At 40.4% G+C, this 26,971-nt stretch overlaps 1 protein-coding gene across 8 annotated transcripts in view; it reads left to right on the top strand.

The window, feature by feature from the left end:
- The window catches only part of LYRM4 (LYR motif containing 4), a 267,655-nt gene that overhangs the window by 68,734 nt on the left and 171,950 nt on the right, over window positions 1-26,971 (top strand). The window contains exon 3 of one of the 8 annotated variants that reach the window (XM_078055647.1): window positions 86-265. The exons of the other annotated variants lie outside the window; for them this stretch is intronic. Coding sequence (XP_077911773.1) covers window positions 86-265 — 180 coding nt within the window. The remainder of the gene's footprint in view (window positions 1-85; window positions 266-26,971) is intronic. 8 annotated transcript variants of the gene reach the window in all.

Below are 26,971 nucleotides of genomic sequence, written 5' to 3'. Positions count from 1 at the left end.
AGCCCTCTAGGGATCATAACTGCACACTGGGCTTATAACCTCTTTTTTTTTTTTTAAGATTTTTTTTTATTTATCTATTTGACAGAGAGATAGCGAGAGCAGGAACACAAGCAGGGCGAGTGGGAGAGGGAGAAGCAGGCTTCCCAGCGAGCAGGGAGCCCGATGCGGGGCTCGATCCCAGGACCCTGGGACCATGACCCGAGCCGAAGGCAGACACTTAATGACTGAGCCACCCAGGCGCCCCTATAACCTCTTTTTACATAAGGTATGATGAACAGTTCTCATGTGAATCAGTTCTCATGATTTTTTTATGGCTTCCAGTATTCCATTTTATGTCTTACCATGATATGTTTATTCTGTCCCCCCAATGTGGAAAATTTACTTGTTTCTTTTTATTTTTCCCCTATTACAGACAGTGTGGCCATAAATATCTTTATGTACATTCCTGTTTTCTTAAGGCAAATTCCTAAAATTAAATCAGTGGTTTTTAAGGTATTGAGGCAGTTTTTATAATTATTATTTTTTTATTTTAATTCCAGTATAGTTAACATACAGTATTAAATTGGTTTTAAGCATACAATATAGTGATTCAACAATTCTCCACATTACTCAGTGCTCATCATAATAAGTGTACTCTTTCTTCTCCTTCACATGTTTCACCCACCCCCCACCCACTAAGCATCAATTTGTTCTCTGTAGTTAAGAGTCTGGGTTTTTTGGTTTGTCTTATTTTTTTTTCTTTATTTGTTTTGTTTCTTACATTCCACATAAGAGTGAAATCATATGGTATTTGTCTTTCTCTGACTTCTTTCACTTAGCATAATACTCTCTGTTGGAAATGGCGAAAGATTTCATTCCTTTTATGGCTGAATAATATTCCATTGCATATATATGCCATACCGTCTTCATCCGTTCATCTGTCGATGGACACTGCCATAATTTGGCTATTGTAAATAATGCTGCTATAAAGATAGGGATGCTTGTATCCTTCTGAATTAGCGTTTTTGTATTCTTTGGGTAAATATGCACTAGTGCGATCACTAGATCATAGGATAGCTCTATTTTTAATTTTTTGAGGAACCTCCATACTGTTTTCACAGTGGCTGCACCGTTTGCATTCCCACCAACAGTGCATGAGGGTTCCTTTTTCTCAACATCGTCACTAACATTTGTTGTTTCTTGTCTTTTTGATTTTAGCCATTCTAACAGGTGTGAGGTGATACTGTAGTTTTGATTGCATTTCTCTAATGAGTGATGTTGAGCATCTTTTCATGTGCCTGTTGTCCATCTCTATGTCTTCTTTGGAGAAATGTCTGTTCATGTCTTCTGCTCATTTTTAATTGGATTATATGTTTTGGGGATGCTGAATCAAAGTTCTTTATATATTTTGAATACTAAGCCATTATCACATATGTCATTTGCAAATATCTTCTCCCATTCACCAAGTTGTCTTCTGGTTTCATTGTTTCTCTGCCGTGCAGAAGTTTTTGGTTTGATATAGTCCCAGTAGTTCATTTTCACTTTTGTTTCCATGGCCTCAGGAGACATATCTAGAAAAATGTTCCTCCGGCCAGTGTCAGAGAAATTACTGCCTGTGCTCTCTTCAAGGATTTTATTTGTTTGTTTCAGACCTCACATTTAGGTCCTTATCCATTTTGAGTTTATTTTTGTGTGTGGTGTAAGAAAGTGGTCCAGTTTCATTCCTTTCTTGTAGCTGACCAGTTTTTCCAACACCATTTGTTGAAGAGACTTTTTCCCATTGCATATTCTTGCCCCCTTTGTTGAAGATTAATTGATTATATAATCATGGGTTTATTTCTGGGCTTTCTGTTCTATTCCATTGATGTGTGTGTCTGTTTTTGTGCCAGTACAATACTGTTTTGATTACAACAGCTTTGTAGTATAACTTGAAATCTGGAATTGTGATACCCCCAGCTTTGCTTTTCTTTTTCAAGATTGCTTTGGCTATTTGGAGTCTTTTGTAGTTCCATACAAATTTCAGGATTGTTTGTTTTAGTTCTATGAAAAATACTGTTAATATTTTGATAGGAATTGTATTAAATCTGTAGATTGCTTTGGGTAGTTATGGACATTTTAAAAATATTTGTTTTTCTAATCTATGAGCATGGAATATCTTTCCATTTGTTTGTGTCATCTTCAGTTTCTTTCATCAGTGATTTATAGTTTTCAGAATACAGGTCTTTCACCTCCTTGCTTAAGTTTATTCCTAGGTATTTTATTATTTTTGGTGTCATTGTAAATGTGATTATTTTATTAATTTCTCTTTCTGCTGCTTCATTTTTAGTGTACAGAAATGCAGTGGATTTCTGTATATTATTTTTTATTCTTACGGAATTCCTTTATCATTCTGGTAGTTTTATGGTGGAGTCTTTAGGGTTTCCTATATATAGTATCATGTCATCTGCAAATAGTGAGAGTTTTACTTATTTCTTACCAGTTTGGATGCCTTTTATTCCTTTTTCTTGCCTGATTGCTGTGGCTAGGACTGCTAGTACTACGTTGAATAAATTTGGTAAGAGTGGACATTCTTGTCCTCTTCTTGACCCTAGGGGAAAAGCTTTCAGTTTTTCAACTATTGAGTATGATGTTAGCTATGTGTTTTTCATGTATGGCCTTTGTTATGTTGAAGTCTGTTCCCTCTAAACCAACTTTGTTGAGGATTTTTATCATGAATGGATGTTGTACTTTGTCACATGCTTTTTCTGCATCTCTTGAAATGAACATATGGTTTTTATTCTTTCCCTTGTTAATGTGATGTATCTGTCACCTTGATTGGTTTGCAAATACTAAACCACCCTTGCATTCCAGGAATACGTCCCACTTGATTGTGGTGAATGATTTTTTTAATGTATTGTTGATTCAGTTTGCTAATATTTTGTAGAGGATTTTTGCATTTATGTTCATCAGAGACATTGGCCTATAGTTCTGTTTTTTAGTGGAATCCTTATCTGGTTTTGGTATCAGGGTAATGCTGGCCTCCATAGATTGAATTTGGAAGTTTTCCTTCCTCTTCTATTTTTTGGAATAGTTTGAGAAGATTAGGTATTAACTCTTCTTTAAATGTTTGGTAGAATTCACCTGTGAAGCCATCTGGTCCTAGGTTTTTGATTACTGATTCAATTTTGTTGCAAGTAATCTGTTCAAATTTTCTATATCTTCCTGCTTCAGTTTTGAAAGGCTATGTTTCTAGGAATTTATCCATTTCTTCTAGGTTGTCCAATTTGTTGGCATCTAATTTTTCACAATATTCTCTTACAATCAGGGCACCTGGGTGGCTCAGTTGTTAAGCGTCTGCCTTTTTTTTGCTGGTGGAGGGTCTTATCTCCGTTTTGATGGCTGTCTTAGTTTATGTTGTTTGGACTTCAGAAGAAAGCTCCTAAATATTAATAGGAACATAAAAAAGCAATCAGGCAGGGGCACCTGGGTGGCTCAGTCGTTAAGCGTCTGCCTTAGGCTCAAATCATGATCCCAGAGTCCTGGGATCGAGCCCCACATCGGGCTCCCTGCTTGGCAGGAAGCCTGCTTCTCCCTATCCCACTCCCCCTGCTTGTGTTCCTTCTCTCACTGTCTCTCTCTGTCAAATAAATAAATAAAATCCTTAAAAAAAAATGCTCTTACAATCTTTTGTGTTTCTGTGATGCCACTTGTTATTTCTACTCTTTCATTTCTGATTTTGTTTGAGTCCCTCTCTTTTTTAGGTTTTTGTTTTTGTTTTTGTTTTTGTTTTGTGATGAGTCTGGCTAATCAATTTTGTTGATCTTTTCAAGAACCAGCTCCTGGTTTTATTGATATGTTCTATTGTTTTTTTAGTTTTCTATTTCATTTATCTCTAATCTTTATTATATCCTTCCTTTTGGGGGGGGTTTTGTTTCTTTTTCTTTTTCTAGCTCCTTTAGGTATAAGGTTACGTTGAGTGTTTAGTCCATTTACATTCAAAGTAATTATTGATATGTATGTTATTTTTTTATTTAGTTATTCTGGTTTGTGTTTGTTTTTGTAGATCTTCTCTGTTCCTTTCTTCTCTTGCTCTATTCTCTCACCATAAGTTGACCTTTCAGTGATATACTTGGATTCCTTTCTCTTTATATTTTATGTATCTGTTACTGGTTTTTGATTTGTGGTTACCATTACATTTGCATATTACGTCTTTTGCTTGTAGCAGCCTATGTTGATGGTCACTTAAGTTTGAACCCATTCTTTACTCCTCTCTAAGCCATGTTTTAGGTTTATGATGTCATACTTTACATCCTTTTATTTTGTGAGTCCCTTGACTGATTTTTATAGATATACTTATTTTTACTGCTTTTGTGCTTCCTACTTTTCTTACTCTTACTTATGATCTTTTCTTCCCACTCAGAGAATCCCCTTTAACAATTTTTGTAGGGCTGGTTTAGTGGTCCTGAATTCCTTTAACTTTTGTTTGTCAGGGAAACTCTTACTCTTCTTCTATTCTGAATGATAGCCTTGCTGGATAGAGTTTTCTTGGCTGCAGAATTTCACCTTTCAGCACTTTGAATATGCCCTGCCACTTTCTTCTGGCCTGCAAAGTTTCTGCTGAAAAACCAGCTGATAGCCTTATGGAGTTTTCCTTGTATGTAACTATTTTCTTTTCTATTGCTGCTTTTAAAATTCTGGCACTACTTTTTGCCATTTTAATTAGTATGTGTCTTGGTGTTGCTCTGCTTGGCTTGATTTTGTTGGGAGATATCTGTGCCTCTTGGATATGGATTTCTGTTCCTTCTCCAGATTCAGGAAGTTTTCAGCTATTATTTCTTAAAATAAATTTTCTGCCCCCTTTTCTCTCTCTTCTCCTGGGATCCCTATGATGTATATATTATGATCCTTGATGATGTCACTAAGTTCCCTAAATCTCTTCTCATTTTGTATAATTTTTTCTCTCACCTCCTCAGTTTGATTACTTTCCATTCCTCCACCCTCCTGGTCACTGAGTCATTCTTCTGATTCCTCTAGTCTACTATTTATTCCATCTAGCCTATTTTTTATTTCATTTATTATGTTCTCCATCTCTGATTGGTTCTTTTTTATCTCTTTGTTAAGTGTCTCACTGATGTCCTCCACTCTTTACTCAAGTCCAGTGAGTATCTTTATGATCATTATTTTAAATTCTCTATCAGACATATGACTTACCCATTTTGCTTATATCTCTTCCCATGATTCAGTTCCATTCTTTGGCACATATTCCAGTGTCTCCTGATGTTGTCTGTCTCTGTCTGTTTCTTTGTGTTAGGAAAGTCCGCCACACCTCCTGCTCTTGAAAGTAGTGGCCTTATGAAGAAGAGGTCCTGTAGTGACCTGCAGTGCAGTGTCCCCTCTTCATGGGAACCTGGCGTTTCAGGGGTGTCTCCTATACGTGTTGTGTGCGCCCTCCTATTGTAGCTGTGCTGCTTTTTCCCTCAGTCCAGTCATCTGCAGTGGTTCTCTTTACCTGTTGTGGGCAATGCGTGGTTCCCGTGGTATTAGTGGGCCAGTCTGTGGCTTTCTGGGTCTTGAGTTGAGTGAGACCAGACATTTGCGAAAGATCAGAGCACCAAACTGCAGGGTGCTTTCCCTTTGTTGTCCCCTGAGAAATTTCCACTGGTGAGTGGGCCTGCAATCAGACTAGTTGTCTGCCCCCAGCCCACTGCTGCGGCCACAGTCTGACTGGTGTGTGGGGTTATCTTTCCCTCTCTCTGGGGCAGGAGTGTCTTTGGAGTGGTGCTGACCCCTATTGGGACTGCTTGCACACTGCCCGGCTTGGGTCACTGCTTTGGAAGGACTCTGGCCAAGAACGTATTAGAGGAGGCGGATCTGCAACATGTGGGGGCTGGATGAACAGTGTTAGCAAGTTTTGCTCACAGGCCTTCTGAGGGCGCAGACATGCAGCACAGCTACTGAGGCAGGCCTGGCTGGAGGGGACAGATCAACTGAAGTACAGTGGTGGGGGGAGGGGCAGTGGTAGCAAGTTTGGTAGCTGGTTCCTGCAGGTGCCTGTGTGTCTTGCTAGGGAGCAGGGAAGGGAAATAGCACCTCCTAGCTGCTTTGTTCCTGGAGGAATCCCCCAAGAATCTCTGTCCCTCCAGAACAGCTCTGAGATGAGTAAACAGCTCTCCCTCCTATAGACCTCAGCTGGGTTCTCAAACTGCTGTTTCTATGCTATATCTCTGTGGGCTGTTTGTTGTGTTATCTCTTTAAGGGCAGGGACTCATTCCGCCTCCCTGCTCTCCCAGAGCTGAGCCAGCTGATTTTTAAAATTCAAGGTTTTAAGTCCCACTGGTTGTAAGAACTCATGATATTCAGCCTCTCTGGTTTTCAAAGCTAAATGTTATAGGGATTTACCTTCCCAATGCAGGCTTCCCGGTGTGGGGATCTGTTTCTCTCCCCTTTTTGTACCTGGGGGTCCCTCCCTCCCACCAAGAGCCCTGCAGATGCGTCTGCTCCCACCATAGTCTCTTCAGTGTGGCCTCTTCTCTACATTTAGTTGTGGAGTTTGTTCTGCCAGTCTTCAGGTTGTTTTCTGGGTTATTTACACTGATATGAGTGTTATCTAGTTGTATCCCTGAGAGGAGGCGAGCTTAGGGTCCTCCTGTTCTGCCATCTTCCCAGCAATCTGGTATTGAGGCAAGTTTTAAACACAGTGCCTTATATCTGATGAAAAGCTCTTTACCCTTTCCCCAGAAATATATATACCTATACATACAAAGTTTTACATAAGATATATCAATTTCTTGAAGCTGTGGGCTCAGGTTCAGAAACCAGTTTGCAAGATTGAAGTATGAAAATTATCCAAGACCACATTCTCCAGGAAGCTCTCTTGGGCCTACTCTGATCATACCATTTCATGATTCCAAACACTAGCTTTAATTCTAATAAGTAGTTGTGAGACTGTTAGGAGCTTTTCCATTATTTGTTGATAAGAAATATGTATGATCACATCTGAGATTCTCACTTCTTGAGAGTAGAGTTGGGATATTTTATATTCATAATCAGTTCCTGCAGCTTCTCTTATAATCCTCCGTACAATGAACACTTAACCTTTCATAATCAATAACTCACATTTGTTCTCCCTAACTAAACACTAGTAACTCTAGTTATGGCAGTTTTGGGGATGGCACTTTGGGTTTGAATTTCTCTGATCAGTTACATCAATTCAGTTGTTCTAACTTAATGTATTTATACTATGGAAGACTAATTTGAGAACCTAGACTGATCAATCCACAGCTCTGATATATTTTTTTCACTTAAGATCTTAGAGTATATCATGATAAAGGACGCTTGATTTTGACTGTTGGGACTTTAAACCAGGAACATCCCTCAGTGGGAGTTGCAACCTAGATATTTTTTAATCTTTCTTTCAGTTGGGATGGAAATGCCAGTGAATTTACTGGGGAAAAGATTGGGATTTTGAGGTCACTTAAATCAATAGCTGTCCTTCCACCTCGCCATTAAAACATAGGAATTTTAATTTACACTGTATGCTTCTTCCTTCCCTCCAAGTACTCAATTTTGGGCAGCTGAGATGTGGCACAGAGATTCCTAACTGCATCATGTTCCAAGAAAGAGTCTGGCCCAAAATGCTTCCAAAGATGTCAGAGAAAGAGGACTGATTTAAATGATGTTTTCTGGGGCACCCAGGTGGCTCAGTTGGTTGAGTGTGTGACTCTTGGTTTTAGCTTGGGTCTAAAACCAGGGTTGTGGGATCCAGCCCCACATGGGACTCTACACTCAAGGTGGAGTCTTTTTTGGGATTCTCTCTCCTTCTTGCTCTGCTCCTCCCCACACTCTCACACACACACACACACACACACACACACTCTCTTTCTCTAAAATAAATAAATCTTTGGAAAAAAATTTTAAAAATAGATGATGTTTTCTGGATTAGAGTTTTCACTCACATGAGAGGTGGTCAATTATACTGTGCATGCATGCATGTATGTGTTTGGGGGGGTGGTGATTTCAGTTAAATAAATAACATTAAATTAATTTTCAGTGTGCAGCCTATTAGAGACATCATATTTCATTGATTCCTCATTAGGATAGTTCAGAACAGAGATGGTGCTACTACAGAATACCAAATGAATTTCCTCCTGAGTAGAGTTACACTGTGCTAAAAGACATTTATACATAAGGAGAGCATTTAGAAGTCACAGCTATTAAAAAAAAAAAAAAATGTGCATTCTCAGTTTGAGCCAAACTCTTTAAAAAACAAAACAAAACAAAACTCAAGGTAATCAATTATTTTGCGTCTATTAAGGAATTTACAGAGACTCCAGTACTGTCTACTCTGTGTGCTTAGTGTAATCCTTTATTATTCCAAAATAAACTCAGAACTGATTCCAGGAAAATCCTATGAAAAAATTAAAGCAGGGAAGAGTGTGATCTCGGTTGTGGTATTTGAGGCAAATTAGAAAGCAAGCAAGTGAACTCAAATCTGTTTCTGCCCTTAAATCACTGAAGGACCTTGGGAAAATTGTATAAATTCTCTTTGTCTTGTCTACTAAATGAAGATACCAATATCAGCCTACTTTTCTAGTTCAGGAAAAAAAACATTCCTTGGGTCAGATCAACTTCTGTTATATAAAGAATTATTGAACATGGTAGACTCTAATGAAAATGCCTAGATTTGGGACAACAGTGATCCAAATTCATAGAGTAAATGAAGCATGTATTGATTTTTTTGGACAGGTGATTTAGCCATCTTTGTGAGGTGTTTTTTTTTTTCTTTTTGTGCTATCATTGCTAACCATGTAGACAGATTTATTTAAGTCTTTTTAAGGAAAGTTGTACACGTCAGAATTGAGTTGTAAGTAGCATTTTGGTTTCCTCTGTCCAAAGTACTATATGAAGTAATAAAGAGCTTCATGGCCCCTAATGCCTAGGATTTTACAGTCAACATTAATTCATGTCAAAATATAGGAGCTGTGGGCTTGTTGGTCGACAGACAGCTATGATCAAGAGGGAGAAAACACTTGAAGTCAGAAGATCTGCTTTTAAACCCTAGGTTGTGATCTTAGGCTAACTGCTTAATTTCTCTGAAACTCGGTAAAAATGGGGCTATTGTAAAATGAAGATAGGATAATGTTTTATAATCTGAAAAGCAAGAGTCAAGTAAGAATTATTTATAAAAGGGCAATGGCAAACTGTAAGATGAAAGAGTTTTATTAATAATGATAATAGATCACATTTATTGAGCACTTACTTCGTATGCTAAATGATTTACATGCACAGTCTCATTTAATCTTTCAGCCAGTACCATAAGATGAGGAAACTGAAGTTTAGAGCAGTTAATTATGTACCCACTGTCATAAATAAGTAAGGGACCCAGAATTCACACAGACTGAGAGCCCTAGCTCCGAAGGATCTCCTTGACAATGGTGATCATTATCAAATGTTAGAATGAAGCAGAATAGAACACAACCAATAACCCCCTGTGATTTGCAAGTTGGGTAACTTGATCTTTCAGAGATTTATATCTCTTTACTTAAATTTTTTAATCAAAATATTACGTTTTCGAGATAACTTAAAAGGCAGAAGAAAGTTGCTCTCACCTTCTTCTCTTGACTCTAAATCTCACTTCCCACATTAAGATTCTTACTTAGCCTTCCAGAAATTTCCTGTGCATTTAGAGGTAGTATGTGTATATGCTTATGTGTGTACTCTTCTGTTTAAAACAGATGACATTACACTAAAAATAGTCTTTTACAGCCTCTTGTTTCCCCACTTAACATAATATATTCTCCCATATCAGAACATACAACCTTTTTTTCCCTTTTTAATGGCTGGATAGTATTCCACAGTATGGATATGTGGTAATTTAACTAAGTGGGCCCTTAGTGATGGACATTTACACTGACCTTAGCTGTTCACCATCATGAGCAGTGCAGCCTCAGACATCCCTGTACCTGTCTTCATGTCGAATAAAGGCCTAGAGGGGGAAGAGCTGAGTCAAAGGTGTGGGCATTGAAAACACACACCAACATTACCACACTGCCCAGCAGGCTACCATCCCAGCAACGCTGTCTTCACCTGACTCTCTAGCCCCGAGAGCATCAAGCATTGTCCTCTCTACCAATCCAACTTGTAAAAGGTGGTATCTCTTTAGTTAGGTTCAAGTTATGTATGTTAGCCAGCTCTGTCTCTTTTCTGTGTTAATTTATTCACTGTTTTATTGTTTCCTGTCATTTATCACAAATATATTTTCCCCATTTGTCATTTATTATTTGGCCTTCCTTACTACATTTTTTAATACAGAAGATTTTAATTTGTATGTAGTTACTTTTTACTTTATTGCCTTTAAATTGTGTATCATGCCAAATTCACACTCCAAGACTCCAGAATTCTCGTATTTCGCTCTGGTACTTTTATAGGTACTTTTTCATGTCTAATTTTTGATGTATCTAGAATTTATTTTACTGTAAGAATGGAGGTATGGGTTCAGCTTAAGTTTATCCAAAATGATATCCCCTTGTCCTGTACCATTTATCAAATAAGTAGGCATTTTTGTCCTAATCAAGCTTACAGGGCCAGAAAATCCTCAGTCGCCTCCATTTTCACCTCATAAAAAATGCACCCATTATTTTTACCCAAGTTAGCAGTTCTCCTTTGCTGTCAGTTACCATAGTTCCTGTCTCTGAAATCGCACTAATTTTCAGTTGCCCGCCCTCCTAAAACCTCCCCTCTCCCTCTGCTGGCGCCACAGCTCCCTCCTTATAGCACATTCCTGTTTCCCACACGCACAACTACACTTAGGCTTCTTTGCTTCCGTGTCAAGCTCCTGCCCTCCTTGTTTCCATTTTGCTTCTACGGGGCCATTGGCACTCACGAGCTCCACTTCCTCATCTTCCTTTCACACCTCAACCCCTGTCATCCCAACAATAGGCCAGCTTTTGCAGAAGTAACCAGGTTCCTAATGGCCACAAATGCTGTGTGTGCCCTCGTCCAAGTAGGCATTCTAGCAGTGCCTGACCGCTCCGAAGGGCCACTCTAAAGGTCCTCTGCATTGCTGGCATTCTCAGTCCTCACTCCCACCGCCCTCTCAGTCCTGTCCCAGTCTTCTCGGCTGGCCCTCTCTTTCCCTGTGATCACATTCACCGCCATGACATGTCTGCCCCTTACCAGCCATGTGATCCTTAGGGAGCCACTTACTTACTTACTTAAGTCAGTCTGTCTCTCCTACTGGACGCTGGGTTTTATATGGGCAGAGACTCGATAATATTGTATTTTGTATTGTATTCTAGGTAAGATTAGATATTGCTGTATTGAGGGCCCACTCTGTGTCAGGTCTCATACTGTGGACTTTATACAGCTCACCTTTGACAGAGTAGGTGCGTGTTTGTATTCACTTTGTATTTCAACCCAGAGCTGTTTGAAGCCAAAACCCATCTCTTCCCTTTATCTGTTAGTCTGTCTCCAGAAGCTTAGACTCCATCAGAAAGACAAGCTGTGTTCTAGGAAAATCCTCGTTGCAGCCACTTCAGCTGCTTGTGCTCTCTCCCTCTGCCATGCCATCTCCCTGCCTCGGCCAGCCTTCTGTCCCCCCAGCCCCAGCACAGGGCCAGCGTTCTGTCACCGACAGACATGACTTCCCTCAGTCATTCATTCATCCACTCGTTCATCAAACAGATATCCGTCCTTCGCGCCAGAATCCCCCGGGCATTAGGACTACAGTGGTGCTAAGACAGACTCAGTCAGCCCTCAAGGCACTGGTGTGTAGGACACTAGTGTAATGAGGCGAGGTACGTACAAGGACCACAGAACACATGGGGTGGGAGGTAGGGAGAGAGGGGCCAGTTTGAGGGGAGTCTTCCAGAAGCACTAGCCAAGGAACAAGTAGGAGTTAGCCAGGGGAAGGCTAGGGCACTAGTGAAGAGAGGCTTAGGAAAGCTGCAGAGAAAAGCAAGAGCCAGAGACCTGGGCTTTATCCGGAGGGAGGGGCCCTTCACCATTTACTGGGAGGTGCGATACCATCACATTTGTTCTTTCGTTCTTCCGCACAGCTCCCTGTCACTCTGCTGGTATCTACACGGATCATCTGTTTATTTATTGCCCTTTGGAAGTGCCTTAAGAGCAGACTGTTTCTTAAACATGACAACCTAGAATAGTGCCTGATCCACAGTTGGCACCCAGCAGGGTTGGTGGGGGAATGAGCAAATGCTAATGCAGGGTATATGATCAAGAGTCTCCTTTTCTTTAAAAAAAAAAAAAAAAGGCATGAACTCCAGAGTTACTTATATCTTGTTTATTTTCTTTGGAGAACCAGACCCATTTTCTAAACACCAGATGGCTTAAATCAGTTTATTAAAATGTTAATATGGTTGATCTTTATAAAATATAAGCAAGTCCTTTTTGTTTTTGTAGGATTCTAACATCTCCTCAGAGTAAAATCAAGCTCTTAATAGAAGTGTGAACACTAGGTTGTTTAATACCTATTGCCTTCTGTAGGAGGAAAGAAAAGTACGGCTTTTTTTTCTTTTGAAGAGACAGCTCTTTTGAGGAAGGAGAGGAGACTCTCCCAGGGATGTTATAATTCTGAACCTTCTTATTGTGAAATTCCACACCACTTGCCATTTGTATCCTGCTTTAGATTTTTGGAATTCACCTATTTATTTTATACACAGGACCTATAATGTAGACATTAAAAATATATATGAAAAATCATTTGTGGTCAATGAAGGCAAGTCTGAAGACAGTAAAACGGACCAGATTTACTCCTTAGTCCCTTCCATAAAAGCTTTTGATACACAGGGAGAGAAAATAAGACTTGATTTTTATTATTCTTAACATCTCAAGCAGAGCTTTAAATAAGATCCAGTCTTTCTTACTTTGTGGGCAGATTCTTTTCCCTGCCTATTTTGTTTATTTCTACTCATGTAACCAAAAGATGAGAAATGACCCCTTTTGAACCACATACTTGATGCAGTGGATCAGAAGTGGGGGAAGGTAGGTGTGGAATAAAGAGAAATGAGGTCTGCTGTGAAACTCAAATAGGAGATTGTACACGCTTAGCAGAATTTGACTCAATAGTAGGCTCATTCTCCGGACATTTCTCAACAATTGAGATCTCATAGGATTATTCTTTCAATACATGTTAATCCTTTTTGGATGGAAAACCTTTGCTTCACTAAATAATAGTACCAAATATAATAATGATGATAATAGTACAAGTAATAATAGTCATAATAATAATGGCAGCTACTGTTCATTTGTTTCTTATATGCCAGACACTATATAACATATTTTCACTAAGGCTGAAAAGGAACAATGCATGCCACTCAAAGCTGCAAAATCCCACATTTCAGTATTTAAGATTACTGCCCCAACAGCAGATGAGGAATGCTGTGCGGGTATAGAAAGCACAAGGAGCCTTTCATTTATACATCACAGGAGAAGGCAGAAATTACAAAGCAGCATATTTTATTTTCTCTCTTTCCTGTAACCATTAGCCCATAAGCTCTGGATTAGCCACCAAGAGACCCTGTTCCCAGATGCCTTTCTAAATAAGTGCACACTGGCTGTAGGTTAACATTTCTCTATGTGGAAACTAAGCCAGAGGGGGAAAGGCAGAGAGGAGGAAAAGCCTTTAGTAATGAAATAATATGTGTGTGCCAGGTACTCACTTAAAATCAAAGATTTACACTTTCATTATAGTTTCTACAACTTTATGTGGCAAACGCTAGATTATAAAAATAAAACACACACATGCAGACTAAATCTTTTCATAATAAGAAATCTCTCCATAACATAACATATTCCCCCACTTTTAGGTTATGGCCTCTTTGAAAACTGATGCATTTCAGCTAAAGAATATAGAAGGTCCATCTCTATCAAGCAAAATGTGATTTGACTAGTAATTTAACTACTTACTGTACTCTATCTACCATGCTGATTAAAGGAAGAATCTAAACAGTGATTCTTAAACAGGGTCACATCTCAGACCACTTCTTTAAAATACACATGCCCAAGCTTGTAGGTTCTAAGTACCTGACTCTCCTAGATAAAGCCATGGCTCTCAACCACTTTTAAGACAAAAGGAGACATGCATGACATACCTCTAAAGTATCAATTGCCTTTTAACATACAGGGGGCTTATGGCCATGGAAGTTTATTCTCAATTTAATGATCAGTTTATTAATCTTATATATCCAATAATTGAAACTTTAAAGTGGATCTTCACTAAACATTTATGCATTGATTAAAAGCTAAATTTTATTTTCTTAACCAATTTAAAAAACAGTTACTAATCTAATAGAGCTGCTGCTTTTAAACTCTCCAAACTTTTTTTTTTTTTTTTTTAAGTAGGCTCCATGCCTAGCAGGGAGCCCAGTGTGGGGCTTGAACTCATGACCCTGAGATCATGACCTGAGCCAAAAATCAAGAGTCAGACACTTAACCGACTGAGCCACCCAGGTGCCCCAAAACTCTCCAAACATCTTTAAGAGTAGCTGTAACAACACTAAAGTACTCATTACAAAACCAGTTACTGTACTTACTCCTAAACCTATTCCAGAATATTAACACTCTTGGTTTAGTTCAAGTCTCTGTTATTTCTACACAACATCCTCGGGTTTCAGAAATGTCACATTGATTAATACCTATCTCAGTCTTATTAACAAAGGAAAAAGAATACTTGAGGTTGCAGGACCTGAAGTAGATACCACCTGATTCCTGTCGGGGCACTGAGCACCAATCCAAGCTGCCCTTTTATGGGTAAAGTTCATTTGTTAAATCAGTGCAACTCTGTGTGCCTGTGTACATCTGTGCTTTATTTGTTTCTTTGTTGAACGGGACTGCTGTGAGCAGTAGGGAACAGAGGACCCATGGGAAGGAAGGAAATGTTCTCCTGGAGTCATACTGAGTCAGACATGCCAGCATTATACCATCTAGGTATGTCCAGCCAACAGCGAAAATGCAGACCTAGAGGTCAGAGGCCACATAGGGCAGGAGACCTAAGTTTGGAAGTCATCCGAGAAGAGGCAAAACCCCAACACTGGGCCGTGTTGCTGAGAGGGAGCAGCCAGAGAGAGAAGAGCATTCAAAACAGAGTTTCCAAGCATGATGTTTGCCGTGTCCGTTACTTAGAGAGAGCTCATCAGGAAGCGGTCTGCGAAGAGGCGGTTGGGACACCATATTATTTCTGAGAGCCGCTTAATGGGAGAGAACAGGATCAGCAGGGCAAGTTGGTAGCAAAGAGCCGGAGAGAACTGAGAACTGTTTGAGAAGTGGGGGGAGTAGGTAGATGGGTCCATCTGGGATTTCAGGGGGGCTTTGGTTTTTTCAGGGTGCAAAGATTTTATTGTGTTTGTAGACTAAGAGAAAGGATCCAATGCAAAGAAATCATTGAAGACACAATAAAGAGAAAAAAATTAATGGAGCAAGGCCCCAGAGCAACCAGGGGAAAGTGGTTTTCCTAAAGAATTCTCAAGTACCATTAGAGAAGGGAAAGAAAGAGAGCAGAATAGATAAAAAGACAGGTAAGACAAATCTGAGGCAAAGAAGGAGCAGTTGAAGAGTTGAAGCACACATTTTCTTTTTCCTGCTTTGTCATTCATCTTTCAAGCTGGTTTGTGTTTGGGACTATAAAAAACTTGTGATATGGCATCAAACATATCCAGTTTCTTTTATACTTCTATTTTTCTTGGCATGAAAATTCATCCATCTTACATGCTCTCAACTCTTTCAAAAAATTAGAGAGCAGACCTGTACAAAGTTCAGGTTGTAGCATTGAGATGCATCACCGTGAAAAGGGAGAGGTGAAGAGGCTTGCTAGAGTAGATGTAAAGAGAGTTAAGGGAGGCCATTAACAATGTGTACAAAGATCATTGTGCAACTGAGGTGACAGAGGGAAAGTCAAACACGAACTTTAGCAGTGAGATCAATCAGCCTGGTTTTGCAACATTTGGAGCAGATAGAGAGGTTAGTGCCATCTGCCAGGCTGGTATTGGCAAGGAGAATGCAGCGGTAGAAGTCAGATGAAGCAAGGGCACCCACTCAAGCGTCACTGCAGTGACCGGTCCCCAGGCCCCAGCTGGACAGCACAGCTGTGGGGCTGGAAAGGGCAGGTGGGCTATGAGAATGGGAGAGACCAATCAACTAGAGGCCACACTGAGGAGGAGGAGCAAGTTCGGGGTGACAGACTGAGAAAAGCAGAAGGATGGGAGATTGAGTCAAGGTCTGGGGCTTGGCTATGTCAGTGAGGTCCATATCCAAGGGTAGGTGACGTTAGGGAGATAGGGAGCATCGCTGGACTTGAGGATGATAGATATAGGGCAGGGTAGCCCTATTAGCGTAGATACTGATAAACCTAAGAATGCAGGCAAAGGAATGAGTGGACAGGAAAATTGAGCTAGGGATCGAAGTTGTCAGAGAAAGGATAACAGCTACAAATTTGGGAAGAGGGTCAGGACAGCCTCAGTGTACACGATAGCCCCAGAGAAGGTATAGAACTTCAGAAGATATAAACTTTAGAACAATCCAGAGGCTCTATAGGGATTATAGGCTCTTCAGATTTCATCAGTGACCATCTCCTGGAAGATGCTAGAATTCTCAGGTTAGCCCAGTAAACAAATCTACTTACTTAGCTGAATCACCATTTGTGGTTTTGTATTGAGATTTAGTTTGGTTTTTTCTACCTAAGAAACTGTGATGTGTGGCTAGAGGTAAAGGAAACTGATTAGCCTGTGTGACTGGCATAATAAGACTCCATCTGATATAGTCACATCTTTTGTGATTAAGCACAGTAAGGAATTAATGGTAAGAAGCCATAGCCAAAAGTGTATTACAAGCATGATGGAGCAGATAATACAAAACTCACCTTGAATGGCTATTCCTCAAAAAAAAAAAAAAATCATAGAGTATTCATATGATCCAGCAATTCCACTTCTGGGTATATACCCAGAGAAATGGAAGGAAGAGTCTCAAAGAGATACTTTAACCCGTGTTCACAGCAACATGATCCCTAATAGCCATTAGGTGGAAACAAACCAAATGTCCTTTGATGGATAAAGGGATAAACAAAATGTGGTCTATATATACAGTGAAATAAGCCAGTCAGGAAAGGACATATCTCATATGATTCCACTTACAGAGGTATTTGGTATAACCAAATTCATAGACACAAAAAAGTAGAGTGATGGTTGCCGGGGGAATGGTGAGTCAGTGTTTAATGGGTTCAGAGTTTCAGTTTGGGAAGTTGAAAAGGTTACAGAGGTTGACGATGGTGATGGTTGCACAACAGTAAGAATGTATTTAACTACAGAACTGTACACTTCAGAATGGTTTAAATGATAAATTTTGCATATAAATAACCACAGTTTTATAAAAAGGCATGAATACAGTTTTCTAAATAAGTGTTTTAAGTGATAAATTCTATGTTTTATATGTTTTCCCACAACTGTAAATAATCCCAGCTTGGACCCTGACTTGGAATTGTTGAGGGGTGTTTGCTCCCCCTTTTTTTCAGGTGTGCATCTCTCAGTGAGAAGGTCAGTAAGAGCATGTCCTTAATGATGAAAATATATCCTTTTCTAATCTTACAAGGGTGTATAACCATGCACACACACGCGCATGTGCACACGTGCAAAACCATGCTTTACTCAGCTTTGAGACAGCAAATCTGGACTGCCAGTAAGCCCTCTTCCTTGAGAAGAACTCACTTTATTTTAACCTCTGTGGCAGGGAAGTGGGCTCACATTCAGTCCCCTCTGTAACTGGTCTGCTCCTCTGCTAGAGTCTTGGCCGCATTGCCTGGATGACTACAGTATGTGTTGTTATTGTGTGTTTCACTAAGCATTCCCAAGGAAAGATGAGGGATGAGTAGTTGTTGGTGTAAATTTCAGCTAAATCTTCACTTGGTTGAAGTGTTAGCCTCCTCGAGCCATTACCGACTCTTCTGTAAGTGAGACTCCCAGAGATTAGTAAGGTCTCATACATTCATAACTGACCTCATGTTTCGGGGTGTGTGGAGTAAGTGTTGGGAAGTGTGTGTGCGTTGTAAGGAAGGGGAGAATGACCTGCCAGGTCTGCTCTCAAGCAGTGAGCCCATGTAGACACAAGGACAAGTCTTTACGTGTATACACATGTCCTAACTGAGGGTGTTCTGGTGCCTCTGTGTTTTCGAGGGGATTACGTAAGCGTCATCAGCAGGAGCCTATGAAGCAGGATGGAGGAATACAGGTGTTCAGGAAGCATTAGCCTGGCAGAGCCCTAAAAAGTAAAATGATGAAAAGGTGGCTCCAGCCGACGGTTGAAGTAGAATTAGCTGAGCCTACATCAGCATATCTGTAGCCGCTTTGGTGCTGTTAGACACTGGACTGGAGTACCAACCAGCCGTCTTCATGGTAGTTACAGAACGGTTCTCCGTGTGGGTAGGGACTGAATGATTGCATACCCCCCAAAATCATATGTGGAAACCCTACCCCCTAATGGGATGATATTAGAAGGCAGGGTCTTTGGGAGGTACTTAGGAGTAGATGAGGTCATTAGGATGGAGCCCTTGTGAATGGGATCAGTGCCCTGATTGGAGTCCCCATAGAGTGTGCTTCCTCCCACTCTCCACCAAGTGAGGACACAGGAGAAATCAGCAGTCTGCCACCCGGGAAAGGGCCCTCACTAGCACCCGATCGTGCTCACACCTCATCTCAGACTCCCAGCCTCCAGAACCATGAGAAGTTAGTGTCTGTTGTTTTAGAAGCCACCCAGCCACCCTCGGGGTGTTAAAGCAGCCCTAGTGGACCAAGACCGTGACCGTGACAGTTAAGAGGCAGAGGCAGATGAGGTGACCGAGTAGGCTGTGAAGTTCACCTTCAGGACCCGCTTGCTTTGTGGTGCTCAGTGTCAGTTCTCCGGCCTATCATTTTGCAGGAAATACATAAAATCTTTTTTCTATGTAACCTTTTTTAAAAAACAAACTTTTTTTTTCTGATTTCCAACTTCTTTGGACTGTGTTAAAAATGATGTTGGGGATTAAATTTGTTTAGGTTTTTCTTCTTCTTCTCGGAATTATCAATATTAATGCTAAAAGTGAACGTATTCATTTCTCCCTTTTAGAAGTTGCCAGAGAAGGGAATTACTTGCTTGTAGCCATAACAAAGATAGTTTGATTCATTAATGATGTAAATGCTTCACTGTATGTAAGTTATACATTGGGTTTTTTTTTTTTTTAAGAAGAAATTCTAGGTAGATCAGCTTTGCAAAACATCCATTTGGATTAAAAGTTGGCATTTATAGCAATTGAGTAAAGAATGGTGGGTGTAGAGGGAGCCTGAGCTTCAGCCCTGAGTCAAGGTTAACACTATCGTGTAGGGCCAAGGCTGTCTGCCTCCAGCTCACAGTGATGCTCACCCGCAGCATATCTCACTCCCAACCTTATGTTGACATTACTCATTCCTGAGTTGACCCGGGTTGTCTTTTCACTCCATCCCCATTTTTGCATTTATCCACAGTTCTGCACAGCACAGGCATTAGGGGAAGATGTTCACACCAGTGCACAGTCACCGCCACAGGTGTGAGCCAGAGAAAACACAGGGTTGTCTCTTTCCAGTTCCTGCCGGCACTGCTGCCTTGCTTCAGGCTGAGATGTAGAGAAATGGGAAGGAAATGGAACAGCAGGCCAAGACGGAAAGGCTAAGTGTATTTTTGGTCCCTGTTACACTAACACAGATTGCCAGAATATGAAATCTGTTCATATTTACATGTCCGTTTAAGAAACACGGATGCAAATGATTTTTGTATTTTTCATTTACACACACACACACACACACACACACGTCTGCAGAAAACAAGGAGTTCACTTTTAGAGGCTTTTTTTTTTTAAAGTTATGCTTAAGAATCCTGAACAATGATTCTTAAGAAACGCAGGAGAATTTCTACATCCAAGTGTGACTTTTTAAATTATTTGCCTCGAGGGCCTGCCTGTTTACTTCAATAAACGTCCTTTTCAGAATTGCCATCAGTTTTAGTTTCCAGTGCACATAAGAAAATTGAGTTGTATCATGGCCTCTTTCTTCAGACTTGACTCTGAATCACTTTTGACTATTTCCGAAAGGTAAATCTACCCTCAAGGGACGAAACTTTGACAACACAGACACTATTCAAAAGAATGTATGAGTTATTCATTCAATAAATATTAAATACCTACTATGTTGCCAAGTGTTCTGTGGGACAACAGGGATGTAAGATGAACAGACCATTTCAGTCCTTACTGCTCAGCTGCTGACAGTCTTAGGGGAAGACAGACATTCTCAAACAATTAAATATACAGTGAAAAGTGGTGGCACTCATGGGTATAGCAGGGGCCCAGGGCAAGGAGAGGCTTTCAGAAATGTTTTGAACAGAGACACCATCCCTGGAATCCATTATCATCTCTGAAAACGACAGTCTTAAGAAAGCTGTGAGGTCTCGTATGTTTCTTGAAGACTATCTTCATTTCCTAATGATTGCAATAAATAATAATAAATAGTAAATGCATTTGGCCTGACTTGTTTAGAATAATAGAAAACAGACACTGTAATGGGATAACTTGTTCTTTAGCCCCTCAAACTATTCAAAGAACGTTAAGTTAGAGCATCTTATGACTTTAGTTGGATTTTATATTTTTATAAGGCATTGAAATAACCTGGCACCATAAGGATATATTTGATAAGCATAGCTAAAATGATTGAAGAAAACATTTAAGTAAAATATCCCTCAAGCCAGAGCAGTAGGACAGAAACAACATGTCATAACAAGACAACATGGGAGTGTGGCTTGAGAGGTAAATTAAACAAGCATCCTTCGCGTGGATGATAATTGTGTTGGCACCAGAGAGCTTGTGTATCACTGAATTAAGCTCTTAAAGAAGCAGTTGGTGCTTAAAACAAAATCATCCTGGAGAACAGGGTTTTCTGGTCTGGAGATTTCATTCCAAGCAAGGACGTGATTATTCCTGACTGTCATTGCATTACTAGGAAAACTTCTTTCTGAGATCCTTAAGAATACATCAACTATGCCATTTAAGGAAAGCCTTAAGAAGATACATTAACTAGCAGTGAAATATAGGGTCGAGAAATTTCTAAAATCATCTGTGATTTTTTTTGTGCCAAATTTTACATTTCAGCAATGGTTGCAGCTGTCAAGAGCACAGTTCCCTTAAACACACAGCGAAATGGGAGACCTTGGTAGTCCTCCTTCAATTTTTTTTTTTTTTTTAAAGATTTTGTTTATTTATTTGAGAGAGAGAGACACAGCGAGAGAGGGAACACAAGCAAGGGCAGTGGGAGAGGGAGAAGCAGGCTTCCCGCGGAGCAGGGAGCCCGATGCGGGGCTTGATCCCAGGACTCTGGGATCATGACCTGAGCCGAAGGCAGACGCTTAACAACTGAGCCACCCAGGCACCCCCCTCCTTCAATTATTAATGATGCAGCTGTATTAGCATGCTTCCATATTTCCCCTTCATATTGCCGTTCTCAAGTTTGACACACATTTATGACATTTAAACGGGATTTTTGAGGTATTTTCAAAGAGCCAACAACCCAAAACAAAATGAAATGTGTCACGTAGAGCATCAAAGAAGCATATTCCTAAGTACAACCATGCTTATGTGTAATTAAGTGATGAGATGCTTGGGAAAACATACAGGAAGTTTTGGAAGTAATACCTCTGTCGCCATGCCAATGGAGATCAAATAATATTCTCTTACTTTGGGAAATCTGAGATTCATATTCACCCAAACTTGGAAAGACTGTGAAATAGGTAATCAGCTGACATTATCCTTGATTTCAAGACGAAGATGAAAACTTCATTTTCAAAGACAAATCTGGATCTAGTAATTCCAATTTACCCAAAGGGAAAGTAAAACACTAATTTGGAAAGATATATGCACCCCTGTGTTTATTGCAGCATTATTTACAATAGCCAAGATATGGAAGTAATGTAAGTATCCACTGGTAGATGAATGGATAAAGAAGAGGTCATATATATATACAATGGAATACTACTCAGCCATCAAAAAGAATGAAATCTTGCTATTTGCAATAACGTGGATGGACCTGGAGAGCATTATGCTAAGTGAAATAAGTCAGACAGTGAAAGACAAATACCATATGATTTCACTCATATTTGGACTCTAAAAGACAAAACAAAACAGAAACGGACTCATAAATACAGAGAACTGGTGGTACACAATGAGAATGTTTGTCTCTGATGCATGTCAGCCTTAATTGGGAACACTAAACTGCTGCGGATAACTCGATCAGCTAGGAGTTGGAATCCTGGAGGCTTCTTCACACAGGTCTGGTGCCTAGGCTGGGACCCACTACGACTGTTGAGCTGAATGTCTACAAGAACTCCAGGGGAGAGTATTCTAGAGGATAAGACACAGCTGCATGGCTTTTATGACCTAGTCTTGAAAGACACATTGCATCACTTCTGCCATATCCTATTGGTCATAGCAGTCCCTAGTTCAGATTCAAGGGATGGGGATATAGGCCCCCCCAATTCTCAGTGGTTAGGAGTGTCACAAAATTTGTGGCCATGTTTTAAAACAACCACTGGCCCCTTTTTCCTTAATATTGCAACAGCCCATTGTCCTGGAATTCTCAGAAGAATTATAATTCTTACATTATATTACATTAGAGTTATATGCTGTTACTCCCCTACCCTCCCACCATCCAGTTCAAGAATAAGGGCCTAGGAGCTTCACCCCATCCCATTACCTCTTAAATCCCTAGGTCAGGCAGGAAGAAAAGGTTGAATAAGCACACATAAAAAAATCGAGTGGAGGAAAACTGGAAAGCTTTCATCCATTTTAAAGGGACAGCTGTTAATTCTAAATGAAGGTAAGAATGAAGTCTTTGTATTTCCATATCTTTCCATTGTACTGTGAAATTGGATTTTTGAATTGGCTCACATTGTTTTAAAAACATGCTGTGGGCCAGCCAAACACATTTGCTGGCTGCACGTAGCCCAAGGACCACCAGTTTTTGACCTCTGGACCTTCCTGTGATCTGGATTTATAGTATTTATCTATGCATGGGCTCTGAACCCCTCTTATAAAGGTCCAAAACTCATAAAGCAAAGCAATATTTAATATCGCACACTTACATCTATTCACAAAAATCTGCGCCCTGGGGTCTAGGTGTCCCTCATTTTAATACTGCTTATTTTAAGTAATATTTGCAGAACCTCTCTTCAAGAATCTAGGTTCTCACTAAGTGAAAGGCATCCTTCCTCCATCTACAATTAGCACAGAAATGGCAACATTTTAGTGCATTAATTATGTGTGTGATGTCTCTAAGCCCGATTAGCTAAGGAGCAGACCTTTAATGACTAGCTGTATGAAGTCGAAGAAAGATTGACTTATATTTCATATCCTCAACTCTTCTCAATATTGGTTAGAATTTAAACTTACCCATGGAGCGCCTGGGTGGCTCAGTCGTTAAGCATCTGCCTTCGGCTCAGGTCATGATGCCAGGGTCCTGGGATCGGGCCCCACATCGGGCTCCCTGCTCTGCAGGAAGCCTGCTTCTCTCTCTACTCCCCCTGCTTGTGTTCCCTCTCTCGCTGTGTCTCTCTCTGTCAAATAAATAAATAAAATCTTTTAAAAAAATAAAAAATAAACTTATCCTGAGCATGGTATCTGTTTAAAATAGATGGAAAACATATATTTTTATATATGTACCTCAATTTAGTGTTCGGGACTTAACAATTACCAGTTATAAGTGTAAAGACAAAAGTAGAAGAAAATAGACCAAGAGATTTAAGAAATCTGAAGCTAAAGCTTTATTTTTCTTCCTGCCCTCCTTGAACTAATCATTAGCTGAGTTTATAAATAACCCCCTCCCTCTGAGAAGAATGTCATAGTAACACCAAACAGGATGAGCACAGTGAATGATCTTCATTTTCCTCTTTATAACTTGAGTCTTTGTGAAAACGTCCCTGTGCAATATACGTCCCTCGGGCTCTATTCATTATCACCTCTGGGTGAAGCCACGAGTGGGAAAAGAAAGATATATTCCTCCTTTTAACCACAGTAATTGATTTTAAAGGTGACACTATCCTTAGGAAAATGGCTGGTGCCCTGGCAGGGTGAAATTAGTTGTTTTTCTCTTGGTGAAGGTGAAATTTTAATGATTTTTCAATATTCTCTAGAACATTCCCTGCTCTTTGTAAAAAAAAAAAATGCATTGTGAGATCTAAACACAGGCAGCTGCTTGTGGGAAACTCTTTATTCCTCCTTTACCCTAACATGGGGTGGGGTGGGGGAGCGGAAGCAGCCGGGACATCTTTGCTGAGCATGCACTATGGAAAACCTCACGTCTGGTGAAAGAGGAGGTGGCTTTCTGCAGTCTGCATACTGGGTCACGGTTCTCTCATCACAGAACCCTGGAGCTCGGGACCAGAAGTGACGTTAATGGTCCCCAGGACCTTTTCTCCAAGGCCTGGGTCCTTCAGTAGCTTCCAGTATCCCTTCAAAGCCTCCTTTTTCCACAGCAAGAGGTGCCACAGGAACCTGCCCCTCATCCCTAGGACAGCTCGCTGGTGAAAGCAACTCGCAAAGCAGGTTACTGTCATTTGAAAGCTGGCTCATTACTTTAAGACCTGCTTCTTTGTAAAGTGAATTTCTCTTCTGCATACATACTTAAGCCTGAGCCCTGTCTGTGCTCAGAACACTTGACCATCAGAGGTGTCTAGCTCATAATAGGCACTCAGTAAATAGTTTGTAAATGAAGAAAGCTTAACATTCTATGAGACGATGTATTCTTGATCACTCATACTTGTTAAGTGCTCTCTTCAATAACATAATTAGTGGCATAATAACATAATTAGTGGCATTTCAAATATGTTAATATAGGTTATCGTCAATTTCCAAAAAAAATGGATTGCAATTTTGACTATCATATTTAACTCTTTCAAGTGTGGCATCTTTAATGCATCTGGTTGTTCTTGTTCTGGGACTGATTAGCTCATGATTCGTTAGCTCTGCACATCTTGGGTACATATGTGAATGTGCTGCTTTGCAATAGGTTAGATCCCCGCCCGGCTCAAGGAGTAGCCTAAAGGAATCTTGCAAACAGAAGCTTCCAGTTCCTCGAGCAGTGCCCAGAGCATAGCTCCATGTACAGCATGTGTGACCGTGTGACTGTGTCTCATTGGTGTGTTGGTATCAACGAACACGTAATGGCACAAAGCACAGGAAATTTCACTACATCTCTGGCAAATTCATACTGAGAAAGAAGGACAGATGGTTGAAAACAGCCATAAAATATTTTATTACATGTCTGCAAAAATCATTAGTAGTTAAAGAGATGTATTAATGAATCAGATTCACTTAGGGAGTCATGTTTCTGTAATGCACATTAAAGCAATGACACTTATGGTATTTTTAATGTAATCAGGGTCAAAGACAAACATGTCTTTGTATGTAATTAGAAAATGGATTTATTGACCGTAAAGAAGCTGCTGTGAAACTTGGCTCCACATCACTCAGGGAGGTATTGTTCTTATCTTCTTACATTTAAGGAGTGAAACACTAATCAGGTGCTAGCCCTGTAGGTTATTGAAATAATACCATATCATTTCATTGGTATAATCTGGGGAGATGGAGAAGGGGTAGAGTTATTATTTCTGGAAGTCATCAAAAACCTGTTTTTAAAAAGCCACGAATAACTGACCAGTTTGTGAACTTTGAATGAGTACTTTTAATCCCCCAAGTTCTTTAACAAATCCCCTTAAAATTAATAGGAACGTCAGTATTCGGACTTCCTGAGCATGAGAATGATTTCAGTGGATTTTTTGTAAGTTCTGTTTCATTTTGTTGTGATCTCTACATGGGGGGCTCAAATTCACGACCTGAAGACCAAGAGTTGCTCGCTCTTCCACCTGAGCCAGCCAGGCATCCTGATTTCAGTGGATGTTTTAGGTCTGTGTATCTGGGAGATGGAGGAGGTGCGTTAGGCCAGGTGCAGTCCCTTAGCACGGTCCCTCCGTGCTGAGCGGAACTTTCCACCCTCCAGGTCAGAATATCAGAATCCTGAGATGGCCAGTGCTTGGGGAGAGGGGCTTTCTGCAAAACATGATCTGGGCAGCTGTGTGAATCTAGCACAGAAGCCAGAGGAATGGGGGTGTTCCTGGACCTGTGGTCGTTGTTCTTGGGCTCTCTCTCACTCAGAGCGTTTGGAAATGCTCTTTTCCCCAGCTTTTTCTTTTCTGGGCTTTCTGAAAATTGCTGCTCTTCAGACCGTGTGCTCTTCCATGCCATGGCAGCCCGTGTTTCTGCATGCTTTCCCAGCCTGTTAGAATGCATGGGTCTATAGCACATGTTTTCACTTGTTACCTTTTAGATCCGTTGCCAACCTTTGGCTTCCAGGCAGGACTGTAATCACATAGTTAGTGCATCTCCGGAGTCCCTTTTGGACATGGTCTAGAGTTCCTAATGCAGCCGGTTAGCTCACAGTGCTTTTACTGAAGTCCATGACCTGGAGTTACAAACAGATAGCGGTCCTGTTGCCATCCCCACATGGCTATGTGGGTGTTAGAGTGAGGTTTATGGACTCTGTTCCAATGGAGCGCTGATTTACAGTGCTCTCTTCTAGAAACTGATTACCTCTGAGTCAGTTTCCCCTGATTCATAGCTGTTTCCTTATCCCATCAACCTAAAAATAATAATAATAAACAATTTAAATATCCTATATAAATCTGCCATGTTTGATAAAAGCGTGGGAGGGGCGGGTGGAAATCTCATCACCTACCGTGACAATGGCATAAAATCCCCGCATTTTGCTCCGGCAGAGTTTTCACCACAGAAAGAGGTTGCTTTGTCATCACTTTGGACTCTTAAAATGTTTTTTTTTTCCCTTCCCTGCCCCTCCCCTTGCCCTCCTTCCTGGGCTCCCAAAATGTTTATACGGTCGGTTAACAAGCATCAGCAAAATGATAACAACTACTATTGATTGCTATATTACGGCTGTGGAAAGCTTAA

This window comes from Halichoerus grypus, chromosome 9 (genome assembly GCF_964656455.1).
Source record: "Halichoerus grypus chromosome 9, mHalGry1.hap1.1, whole genome shotgun sequence".
NCBI classification, from domain to species: domain Eukaryota; kingdom Metazoa; phylum Chordata; class Mammalia; order Carnivora; family Phocidae; genus Halichoerus; species Halichoerus grypus.
This window is presented reverse-complemented; position numbering and strand designations above follow the sequence as displayed.